We start from the raw sequence: 12500 nt of genomic DNA, 5'->3' as shown, positions 1-12500 counted from the left end.
TGGAGGGTACACTTATTTCCGCCTCAACTGCTATCTAAAACCAAGGCGGAAATATCCCGGCCAGTGAGTGAGAGGGGTGGAGGTGTCAATGACCTGCACTGTTGTGTGACCCACAACAGAGGAGTTTTAAAACCAGGAAACAGCTGATCACAGCAGTCAGCCCATCACTTCATCCGCGGACATTAAGATCAACAACTGGACAGCTGCAGAGATCACAAGCTGGTAAGAACGGTTGCTAATTTCAAATTAAAGCCCCCCGCTAAGAACCCATTTCTAAACTCTGATAGGGTGCAATGTAAAGCTCTTATTTTGAAGACAAATTCGTTGTCACTGTTCACAGTCCAACTTCAAGCTTCACGTCACGTCACATGTTATGCCTACCCCAGAGGCGGCTTTTGGAAAAGGAGGAATATTATGCCTCCGTTTTAGAAAGACAGGCCAGCAAATTGCCGCCCTTACCTTGAAACAAATGTGCCACATGTTCTATCTAAAAAGGGCTACTGATTGTTGATAGTGCAGGAAAACAAAGCATAAGTGGTCCTGTGGGCAATGAAGACCTGAAGGAACCCTAACTCCCAGAACCACCACAGTACTTTGACTGCATTGATGGTACCCTCACCTCATCTTTCTCATGGCGCATCATCAAATTTGTACTCTGAATTTGGCGCTCCCCATCAGAGTGGCAGACATCAGTTTCTGACACATCCTTCTTCATGGGCTTGTGCTTGAAAAGACATATCATCAAATTTGTACTCTGAATTTTGTTTTTAAGGTGCTTATACGTAGAAAATGGGTAGTTGTCTCCTGCTCAAATATCTTAATGGGTAAAGCTACTCACCATTGCTTCATCATGGACCGTCACTCCGTGTGCAATGGATCCAGCCTCCTCTGACTTCTCTTTCTGTGAGTGACACAGCTTTTTAAAGATAAATCATGACAGTTTTTACACTCAAATGACACATGGACAGAAATGGGGTTTTTACTCTTTCTAAAAATTGTAAAAATGACCGTGAAATGTTCTACTTCTATATACTCTGCCACTTGATTAATTACATCGGCCGAGCGTTTACAGTTGTTTACAGTTGTGCTTCCTCAACAGCTTCAGATACACCAGTCTTTTTTATAAACGTTTCCTCACCTGTGCACTGCCCCGACAGCTTTCTAACGGCCAGGACACTACACTCTCATGATTTTTGGCAAGCCATGTACGAGGAGGGAGTTCATCCTGCAATATTTCATTGCTGAATTCCTCGTCATTCTTTTTTCTGCAGTAGCAAGTGGCTGCGATGATAGCGATGATGATGAGTACAGTCACAGTGACACCTACTCCTACTGCTACATGTCTATAGTTCACAGTTGGCGGTGCTGTGAAACTGAGGATAACCTCACAATCCTGCACGCCCACGAGGCTTTCGACTGTACAGAGATAGCTTCCAGAGTCATGCTCTGTGACTTTATCTAAATACAAGTCACCTCCTGTCCTGTCAACAAAGGCACCATGAGGCAACATCCTGTTCCCGCTTTGTTTTGACCATCTGTAAGTGAGAGGGGGACTACCTTTTGAGGATCTGCACCGCAGCCTCAGATCTTGATTGGCCACAGGTTGACTATCTATGTAACACTTTGGCTTACTTGGCCTCTCCATTACTGTCAGGATAAATATTTTTAACCCGAGTTCAGGTAAACATCTGACTTTGCACTGGTAACTGCCTGTATCTTCAGGCTTCAGGTCAGTGATGCTTATCGAGGCATCTCCATTTTGGGGCTCAGGCGATGTGAAGTGGAGTCTCCCCTTTAACGGATCATATAAATGATTATATATCTGGCCTCCAGTATAATGGATAATAAGCTTGTCGTCTTCTGCCCTATTTGGAGGCACAATGCTCCACTCTATCTCTCTGGGTTGGCAGTTCTCAGAAGCAACAGCAAACTCGCAATTAAGGGTCACAGCTGAATCTAAAACCCCATAATAGTGCTTAATGTGTGAGATTATTTCAAGAGCGGGTGTTGGTCGTGTGGTGAAAAGGAATAATATTCCCAGGACAGGCCATAGTCCAAACTTTGTGGGAAGATTTCTTGAGCTCATCGGGGTTGGCAGGTGACTACAGCGTGGCTTCAATATCAAGCTGATGTGCTTGGGGATAGGCTGCAGCTTCTGGCTCACTTTCTGGGTTGCACTGTAAAATAATAGGGTTCAGTTAGGGCATAGTGCATAAGAAAATGTTGAATTAGCTGTGTTTGACCAGGCTGAAATAAGTGTGGGTTAATCAGCTTGAGGGAAAAAAGCTGATATTCTAAGTATCTCTTTCCTTGTGTTAAATACAGATAGGCAACTTTACAGTAAGTGGGGTGCATGCTTCCCACGGCAATATTATACCAAAGTTAGGATATAAAAAACAGCACCATACATTCCGTTTGAGTTATAGAGTAGAGGATATAGGATATGTCACAGTAAAAGTGGGTGTCCGATTATAATTATACAGAAAGAATGGACAGTTTGAATTGTTTGATTTATTAATATATACTGTCTCATGTTCAATATAAATAGACCACTATACAGTAAATTGGGTGCATGATTCTCATGGCAATATTATACCAAAGTTGGGTTAAACAAAACAGCACCATACATCCCGTTTGAGTTTTTACAGTCGAGGATACGTTACGTTAAATGTGGGTGTCCACTTATCGTTATGCAGAAAAAAATGGACAGCTTCGACTGTACAAGTTTCAGCTCCACATCTAGCGCTTCCTGGTCTGTACAGCTGTTAAATTATGTAGTCACTTATAAAAAGTTAGGCTTCTTACCTAAGTGCTTTCATTCCTTCCACCCATCATCTCGGTAGACTCTGCGTCACACTCCCCCTCCCCCCTCCTGTCTGTGGCATCAGGTAGTTATCAGGTAGTTAAGCAGTCTGCTCTGATTGGCTGCTGTTAATTTATGTGGAGGCTCCTTTCCCATGTGCTTGAGTCATATAGTTCAGGTTTAAGGTCCTTCTTCACGGAATTTCCTGCTTCATTCGACACCCTTCGTTAAATTTACAGGAGTAGCAGCTCATCTCCAGGTAAAAGTTAAGTTGCAAATTGTACTCCTCAACTTTGTGTTTCTTTTTTGCCGAAGGGTTGTTTAGTGTTAAATGTCTGGGCTAAACTTGGAGGAGGTGGAGCTGAAAACTGTCCATTTTTTTCTGCATAACGATAAGTGGACACCCACATTTAACGTAACGTATCCTCGACTGTAAAAACTCAAACTCATCTATATTTAACACAAGGAAAGAGATACTTAGAATATCAGCTTTTTTACCTCAAGCTGATTAACCCACACTTATTTCAGCCTGGTCAAACACAGCTAATTCAACATTTTCTTATGCACTATGCCCTAACTGAACCCTATTATTTTACAGTGCAACCCAGAAAGTGAGCCAGAAGCTGCAGCCTATCCCCAAGCACATCAGCTTGATATTGAAGCCACGCTGTAGTCACCTGCCAACCCCGATGAGCTCAAGAAATCTTCCCACAAAGTTTGGACTATGGCCTGTCCTGGGAATATTATTCCTTTTCACCACACGACCAACACCCGCTCTTGAAATAATCTCACACATTAAGCACTATTATGGGGGTTTAGATTCAGCTGTGACCCTTAATTGCGAGTTTGCTGTTGCTTCTGAGAACTGCCAACCCAGAGAGATAGAGTGGAGCATTGTGCCTCCAAATAGGGCAGAAGACGACAAGCTTATTATCCATTATACTGGAGGCCAGATATATAATCATTTATATGATCCGTTAAAGGGGAGACTCACTTCACATCGCCTGAGCCCCAAAATGGAGATGCCTCGATAAACATCACTGACCTGAAGCCTGAAGATACAGGCAGTTACCAGTGCAAAGTCAGATGTTTACCTGAACTCGGGTTAAAAATATTTATCCTGACAGTAATGGAGAGGCCAAGTAAGCCAAAGTGTTACGTAGATAGTCAACCTGTGGCCAATCAAGATCTGAGGCTGCGGTGCAGATCCTCAAAAGGTAGTCCCCCTCTCACTTACAGATGGTCAAAACAAAGCGGGGAACAGGATGTTGCCTCATGGTGCCTTGTTGACAGGACAGGAGGTGACTTGTATTTAGATAAAGTCACAGAGCATGACTCTGGAAGCTATCTCTGTACAGTCGAAAGCCTCGTGGGCGTGCAGGATTGTGAGGTTATCCTCAGTTTCACAGCACCGCCAACTGTGAACTATAGACATGTAGCAGTAGGAGTAGGTGTCACTGTGACTGTACTCATCATCATCGCTATCATCGCAGCCACTTGCTACTGCAGAAAAAAGAATGACGAGGAATTCAGCAATGAAACATTGCAGGATAAACTCCCTCCTCGTACATGGCTTGCCAAAAATCATGAGAGTGTAGTGTCCTGGCCGTTAGAAAGCTGTCGGGGCAGTGCACAGGTGAGGAAACGTTTATAAAAAAGACACTTTCACATGTCTGTTGGCCAATTGTGGCACAAGTTCAGTGACTCATGATTAAATCCTTTTTGTTCATGAACTGCAACATTTCACAATTTAAATTGTCTCAAAGCAACACACAAGGTGTCTTTCAAGACGTTAAATTGATCTAATCATGTTCTGTATTGTGTCAAAAGGAACACTGGGTCGTTATGCAGGAAATCGACAGATGGTTCCAGCCTGAGAATGAAGAGAGTGAGTACGAAGTCATGGCGGCGCTGAAGCCTGTGAGTATATTCAAATATGTATGCAAAATACATGGAGTGCAAGTCTCTGTCTCTTGGTGTATCTGAAGCTGTTGAGGAAGCACAACTGTAAACAACTGTAAACGCTCGGACGATGTAATTAATCAAGTGGCAGAGTATATAGAAGTAGAACATTTCACGGTCATTTTTACAATTTTTAGAAAGAGTATAAACCCCATTTCTGTCCATGTGTCATTTGAGTGTAAAAACTGTCATGATTTATCTTTAAAAAGCTGTGTCACTCACAGAAAGAGAAGTCAGAGGAGGCTGGATCCATTGCACACAGAGTGACGGTCCATGCTGAAGCAATGGTGAGTAGCTTTACCCATTAAGATATTTGAGCAGGAGGACAACTACCCATTTTCTACGTATAAGCACCTTAAAAACAAAATTCAGAGTACAAATTTGATGATGCGCATGAGAAAGATGAGGTGAGGGTACCATCAATGCAGTCAAAGTACTGTGGTGGTTCTGGGAGTTAGGGTTCCTTCAGGTCTTCATTGCCCACAGGACCACTATGCTTTGTTTTCCTGCACTATCAACAATCAGTAGCCCTTTTTAGATAGAACATGTGGCACATTTGATTCAAGTAAGGGCGGCAATTTGCTGGCCTGTCTTTCTAAAACGGAGACATAATATTCCTCCTTTTCCAAAAGCCGCCTCTGGGGTAGGCATAACATGTGACGTGACCTGAAGCCTGAAGATACAGGCAGTTACCAGTGCAAAGTCAGATGTTTACCTGAACTCGGGTTAAAAATATTTATCCTGACAGTAATGGAGAGGCCAAGTAAGCCAAAGTGTTACATAGATAGTCACCTGTGGCCAATCAAGATCTGAGGCTGCGGTGCAGATCCTCAAAAGGTAGTCCCCCCTCTCACTTACAGATGGTCAAAACAAAGCGGGGAACAGGATGTTGCCTCATGGTGCCTTTGTTGACAGGACAGGAGGTGGACTTGTATTTAGACTAAAGTCACAGAGCATGACTCTGGAAGCTATCTCTGTACAGTCGAAAGCCTCGTGGGCGTGCAGGATGTGAGGTTTCTCAGTTTCACAGCACCGCCAACTGTGATTATAGACATGTAGCAGTAGGAGTAGGTGTCATGTGACTGTAACTCATCATCATCGCTTCATCGCAGCCACTGCTACTGCAGAAAAAACGAAAGAGAGGAATTCAGCCACTGAAACATTGCAGGATGAACTCCCTCCTCGTACATGGCTTGCCAAAAATCATGAGAGTGTAGTGTCCTGGCCGTTAGAAAGCTGTCGGGGCCGTGCACAGGTGAGGAAACGTTTATAAAAAAGACACTTTCACATGTCTGTTGGCCAATTGTGGCACAAGTTCAGTGACTCATGATTAAATCCTTTTTTTCATGAACTGCAACATTTCACAATTTAAATTGTCTCAAAGCAACACACAAGGTGTCTTTCAAGACGTTAAATTGATCTAATCATGTTCTGTATTGTGTCAAAAGGAACACTGGGTCGTTATGCAGGAAATCGACAGATGGTTCCAGCCTGAGAATGAAGAGAGTGAGTACGAAGTCATGGCGGCGCTGAAGCCTGTGAGTATATTCAAATATGTATGCAAAATACATGGAGTGCAAGTCTCTGTCTCTTGGTGTATCTGAAGCTGTTGAGGAAGCACAACTGTAAACAACTGTAAACGCTCGGACGATGTAATTAATCAAGTGGCAGAGTATATAGAAGTAGAACATTTCACGGTCATTTTTACAATTTTTAGAAAGAGTATAAACCCCATTTCTGTCCATGTGTCATTTGAGTGTAAAAACTGTCATGATTTATCTTTAAAAAGCTGTGTCACTCACAGAAAGAGAAGTCAGAGGAGGCTGGATCCATTGCACACAGAGTGACGGTCCATGCTGAAGCAATGGTGAGTAGCTTTACCCATTAAGATATTTGAGCAGGAGACAACTACCCATTTTCTACGTATAAGCACCTTAAAAACAAAATTCAGAGTACAAATTTGATGATGCGCCATGAGAAAGATGAGGTGAGGGTACCATCAATGCAGTCAAAGTACTGTGGTGGTTCTGGGAGTTAGGGTTCCTTCAGGTCTTCATTGCCCACAGGACCACTTATGCTTTGTTTTCCTGCACTATCAACAATCAGTAGCCCTTTTTAGATAGAACATGTGGCACATTTGTTTCAAGGTAAGGGCGGCAATTTGCTGGCCTGTCTTTCTAAAACGGAGGCATAATATTCCTCCTTTTCCAAAAGCCGCCTCTGGGGTAGGCATAACATGTGACGTGACCTGAAGCCTGAAGATACAGGCAGTTACCGTGCAAAGTCAGATGTTTACCTGAACTCGGGTTAAAAATATTTATCCTGACAGTAATGGAGAGGCCAAGTAAGCCAAAGTGTTACATAGATAGTCAACCTGTGGCCAATCAAGATCTGAGGCTGCGGTGCAGATCCTCAAAAGGTAGTCCCCCTCTCACTTACAGATGGTCAAAACAAAGCGGGAACAGGATGTTGCCTCATGGTGCCTTTGTTGACAGGACAGGAGTGACTTGTATTTAGATAAAGTCACAGAGCATGACTCTGGAAGCTATCTCTGTACAGTCGAAAGCCTCGTGGGCGTGCAGGATTGTGAGGTTATCCTCAGTTTCACAGCACCGCCAACTGTGAACTATAGACATGTAGCAGTAGGAGTAGGTGTCACTGTGACTGTACTCATCATCATCATCGCTATCATCGCAGCCACTTGCTACTGCAGAAAAAAGAATGACGAGGAATTTCAGCAATGAAACATTGCAGGGATGAACTCCCTCCTCGTACATGCTTGCCAAAAATCATGAGAGTGTAGTGTCCTGGCCGTTAGAAAAGCTGTCGGGGGCAGTGCACAGGTGAGGAAACGTTTATAAAAAAGACACTTTCACATGTCTGTTGGCCAATTGTGGCACAAGTTCAGTGACTCATGATTAAATCCTTTTTGTTCATGAACTGCAAACATTTCACAATTTAAATGTCTCAAAGCAACACACAAGGTGTCTTTCAAGACGTTTAAATTGATCTAATCATGTTCTGTATTGTGTCAAAAAGGAACACTGGGTCGTTATGCAGGAAATTCGACAGATGGTTCCAGCCTGAGAATGTAGAGAGTGAGTACGAAGTCATGGCGGCGCTGAAGCCTGTGAGTATATTCAAATATGTATGCAAAATACATGGAGTGCAAGTCTCTGTCTCTTGGTGTATCTGAAGCTGTTGAGGAAGCACAACTGTAAACAACTGTAAACGCTCGGACGATGTAATTAATCAAGTGGCAGAGTATATAGAAGTAGAACATTTCACGGTCATTTTTACAATTTTTAGAAAGAGTATAAACCCCATTTCTGTCCATGTGTCATTTGAGTGTAAAAACTGTCATGATTTATCTTTAAAAAGCTGTGTCACTCACAGAAAGAGAAGTCAAGGAGCTGGATCCATTGCACACAGAGTGGACGGTCCATGCTGAAGCAATGGTGAGTAGCTTTACCCATTAAGATATTTGAGCAGGAGACAACTACCCATTTTTCTACGTATAAGCACCTTAAAACAAAATTCAGAGTACAAATTTGATGATGCGCCATGAGAAAGATGAGGTGAGGTACCATCAATGCAGTCAAAGTACTGTGGTGGTTCTGGGAGTTAGGTTCCTTCAGGGTCTTCATTGCCCACAGGACCACTTATTGCTTTGTTTTCCTGCACTATCAACAATCAGTAGCCCTTTTTAGATAGAACATGTGGCACATTTGTTTCAAGGTAAGGGCGGCAATTTGCTGGCCTGTCTTTCTAAAACGGAGGCATAATATTCCTCCTTTTCCAAAAGCCGCCTCTGGGGTAGGCATAACATGTGACGTGACCTGAAGCCTGAAGATACAGGCAGCTACCAGTGCAAAGTCAGATGTTTACCTGAACTCGGGTTAAAAATATTTATCCTGACAGTAATGGAGAGGCCAAGTAAGCCAAAGTGTTACATAGATAGTCAACCTGTGGCCAATCAAGATCTGAGGCTGCGGTGCAGATCCTCAAAAGGTAGTCCCCCTCTCACTTACAGATGGTCAAAACAAAGCGGGAACAGGATGTTGCCTCATGGTGCCTTTGTTGACAGGACAGGAGGTGACTTGTATTTAGATAAAGTCACAGAGCATGACTCTGGAAGCTATCTCTGTACAGTCGAAAGCCTCGTGGGCGTGCAGGATTGTGAGGTTATCCTCAGTTTCACAGCACCGCCAACTGTGAACTATAGACATGTAGCAGTAGGAGTAGGTGTCACTGTGACTGTACTCATCATCATCGCTATCATCGCAGCCACTTGCTACTGCAGAAAAAAGAATGACGAGGAATTCAGCAATGAAATATTGCAGGATGAACTCCCTCCTCGTACATGGCTTGCCAAAAATCATGAGAGTGTAGTGTCCTGGCCGTTAGAAAGCTGTCGGGGCAGTGCACAGGTGAGGAAACGTTTATAAAAAGACTGGTGTCTCTGAAGCTGTTGAGGAAGCACAACTGTAAACAACTGTAAACGCTCGGCCGATGTAATTAATCAAGTGGCAGAGTATATAGAAGTAGAACATTTCACGGTCATTTTTACAATTTTTAGAAAGAGTAAAAACCCCATTTCTGTCCATGTGTCATTTGAGTGTAAAAACTGTCATGATTTATCTTTAAAAAGCTGTGTCACTCACAGAAAGAGAAGTCAGAGGAGGCTGGATCCATTGCACACGGAGTGACGGTCCATGATGAAGCAATGGTGAGTAGCTTTACCCATTAAGATATTTGAGCAGGAGACAACTACCCATTTTCTACGTATAAGCACCTTAAAAACAAAATTCAGAGTACAAATTTGATGATATGTCTTTTCAAGCACAAGCCCATGAAGAAGGATGTGTCAGAAACTGATGTCTGCCACTCTGATGGGGAGCGCCAAATTCAGAGTACAAATTTGATGATGCGCCATGAGAAAGATGAGGTGAGGGTACCATCAATGCAGTCAAAGTACTGTGGTGGTTCTGGGAGTTAGGGTTCCTTCAGGTCTTCATTGCCCACAGGACCACTTATGCTTTGTTTTCCTGCACTATCAACAATCAGTAGCCCTTTTTAGATAGAACATGTGGCACATTTGTTTCAAGGTAAGGGCGGCAATTTGCTGGCCTGTCTTTCTAAAACGGAGGCATAATATTCCTCCTTTTCCAAAAGCCGCCTCTGGGGTAGGCATAACATGTGACGTGACGTGAAGCTTGAAGTTGGACTGTGAACAGTGACAACGAATTTGTCTTCAAAATAAGAGCTTTACATTGCACCCTATCAGAGTTTAGAAATGGGTTCTTAGCGGGGGGCTTTAATTTGAAATTAGCAACCGTTCTTACCAGCTTGTGATCTCTGCAGCTGTCCAGTTGTTGATCTTAATGTCCGCGGATGAAGTGATGGGCTGACTGCTGTGATCAGCTGTTTCCTGGTTTTAAAACTCCTCTGTTGTGGGTCACACAACAGTGCAGGTCATTGACACCTCCACCCCTCTCACTCACTGGCCGGGATATTTCCGCCTTGGTTTTAGATAGCAGTTGAGGCGGAAATAAGTGTACCCTCCAGGGCGGAAAATCGGCGGACTGAAACAGACCCCCAGTTTGCCGCCCTCTGTCTAAAACTTGGGATCGAGCCGCCAAAAGGACGGGCAAATTAGAGGCTTGATGCTCTGTGTAATAACGGCTAGTGACTATGTCAGGTGTGCTTGATCTTGACTGGATAAAGAAAGCTGATTTGACTAATCACGTGACAGAGTATGTAGGAGTAGATAATCTTCAGTGCTGTTGTTGTCAGAGACCAGAACCAGTGATTTAAATAAACAGTTCATTGTGTGAATGCACTGACGGTGAAAACTTGAGCCATTTTGGCATTTGTAGTAAGAGTTAAAAAACACAATTTCTGTCTGTGTGTCCCTTGAATTAAAAAAATCTCATGATTTATCTTTAGGAGCTGTGTTTCTCACAGAAAGACAACTCAGAGTTTGGATCCAGTGAACATAATGCAACATCCAGGGGTGAAGCAGTGGTGAGTAGGGTTAGGGTCAATGTAGTGTCGTGGTTCTGAATCACAGTGTGGTAGTCTGAACACTTCTTATGCATTTGGCATTTCTAGTAAGAGTAAAAAACCCAAATTTGTGTTTCATTTTTAGGAGCAGAAAGCAAAGTCAGAGATTGGATCCGGTGACAATCATGTGATGGCCCATGGTGAAGCAATGGTGAGTATTATTATGCAGGCTTTAGTGCGGCGTACATGAGTTACAGTCGAGCTTAAACCCAACAATTCTGACAGAAGATTTGTGGATCTTGGTAGATTTCACTGAACTTTGCTGAGCAGAAACCTTTCTTTCTTAGACACTCTGAGAGCCCTTACATGTGAGCTTGTTTAGTTTATTTTGAGAATGGTCATATTTCCTTAAAAAAATTATTGTTTCACTTATGTGTTACAGCCAAAAGAAGAATAAAGACCGAGTTACAAAGTAGGATGAGGACATCCAACTTTCATGTTCTTTAGGAAGAGCAGAATGTTCATGAGGTTTTCTGTGTTTGAGGAAGAAAACAAGTTTTTGTGTAAAATTCTTTATTCAATGTTCACATAGAATTGAGACATTTTGAATGTTTATATTTTCAGTGAAAAACACTGAGTTACAAAGGAAGGGGAGGACACCCTAATGCCACATTGTTTAGGAAGAGCAGAGTGCTCTTGAGGTCTACTGTGTTTCAGGAAGAAAACAATGTGTTTGCTAATAATTCTATATTAGATATTCACATAAAATGGAGACATTTTGAGTTTGTGTCTTCTCACTATAAAAGACTGAGTTACAAAGGAAGGGGAGGACACCCTAATGCCACATTGTTTAGGAAGAGCAGAGTGCTCTTGAGGTCTATTGTGTTTGAGGAAGATAAAAAATTGTTTATGTAAAGTTCTTTATTAAATGTTCACATAAAATTGAGACATCATGTATGTGTATCTTTTCACTAAAAAACACTGAGTTACAAAGGACGGGGAGGACACCCACATGCCACATTGTTGAGGACAATCAGAGTATTCTTGAGGTTGTGGTTCAGTATTCTGAATGGTTGGGTCATTGTGAGTCTTCTGTTCGAGTTTGACAGTATTTGGAGCTGGAATCAATGTTTTTTTTTTTTACATTAAAGGATCTTAAGGGTATATGCTGGGTGCTTTGTCTTTATATACTGAGAAGATGGTCCAAATGACCTTCTTAGATTTGGCATCAAATGTAGGTGACTTCCTGTTGTGGTATACAGGCAAATCCTGGATCAGAGTGTTCAGCAAAAGAAACACCAAGTCAGTACACCCATATCTGTGTGAATGAGCCGGAGCTCAAATCAGTGTTTTCTACATGAAAGGATCTGAAGTGTAGATGTTGCAACCCGGTCCACCGTGTCAGTGTCACAGTTTGCCTCTCTCAGGCCTGACAAGTACACGCTTGTATGAAAGCGCAGTGCCAGCAGGGGGCGCTAATTCCATCTTTACTCAGTGCCGACAACTTTGCCCGGAGGAGGATCGAGAAAAAGAATCATACAGTACCTGAGATTCCCTCCTTGTCAGGTAAGCTAATGAAACATGGCTAATGTATGTTTTAATTTGTTGATTATTGGATTTGTTTTAAATATTTCAGGTTGCCTTCTCTCCCCCTCTCTCTCTCTCTCCCCTCTCTCTCTCTTTCTCTTCCCCCTCTCACTCTCTCTCTCTCTCTCACTCCTCCTCTCCT

The 12500-nt window shown here is 42.8% G+C and overlaps 2 protein-coding genes across 4 annotated transcripts in view; one reads left to right on the top strand and one right to left on the bottom strand.

The window, feature by feature from the left end:
• LOC119016141 (coxsackievirus and adenovirus receptor homolog) overlaps positions 1 to 2941 on the bottom strand; it is a 4327-nt gene extending 1386 nt beyond the window's left edge. Inside the window, exons 1-4 of one of the 3 annotated variants that reach the window (XM_037092041.1) lie at positions 2806 to 2941; positions 1139 to 2177; positions 839 to 916; positions 620 to 724 (exon numbers count right to left, since the gene is read on the bottom strand). In XM_037092041.1, the coding sequence (XP_036947936.1) occupies positions 620 to 724; positions 839 to 916; positions 1139 to 2177; positions 2806 to 2819 (1236 nt within the window). In that variant the 5' untranslated portion in view covers positions 2820 to 2941. The remainder of the gene's footprint in view (positions 1 to 619; positions 725 to 838; positions 917 to 1138; positions 2178 to 2805) is intronic. The other 2 variants (XM_037092042.1, XM_037092043.1) reach the window with 2 other exon arrangements.
• Positions 2942 to 4092: 1151 nt separating this feature from the next.
• On the top strand, positions 4093 to 11719 carry LOC119016143. The gene is made up of 10 exons (XM_037092044.1): positions 4093 to 4439; positions 4634 to 4723; positions 4975 to 5052; positions 6214 to 6303; positions 6570 to 6632; positions 9432 to 9494; positions 9609 to 9713; positions 10715 to 10792; positions 10917 to 10982; positions 11214 to 11719. The coding sequence occupies exons 2-10, from the start codon at positions 4649 to 4651 to the stop codon at positions 11226 to 11228; spliced, it is 633 nt and encodes a 210-aa protein (XP_036947939.1). The 5' UTR covers positions 4093 to 4439; positions 4634 to 4648; the 3' UTR covers positions 11229 to 11719.
• The last annotated feature ends 781 nt before the right edge of the window (positions 11720 to 12500 follow it).

This window comes from Acanthopagrus latus, unplaced genomic scaffold (assembly GCF_904848185.1).
Source record: "Acanthopagrus latus isolate v.2019 unplaced genomic scaffold, fAcaLat1.1, whole genome shotgun sequence".
Lineage (NCBI taxonomy): Eukaryota > Metazoa > Chordata > Actinopteri > Spariformes > Sparidae > Acanthopagrus > Acanthopagrus latus.
This window is presented reverse-complemented; position numbering and strand designations above follow the sequence as displayed.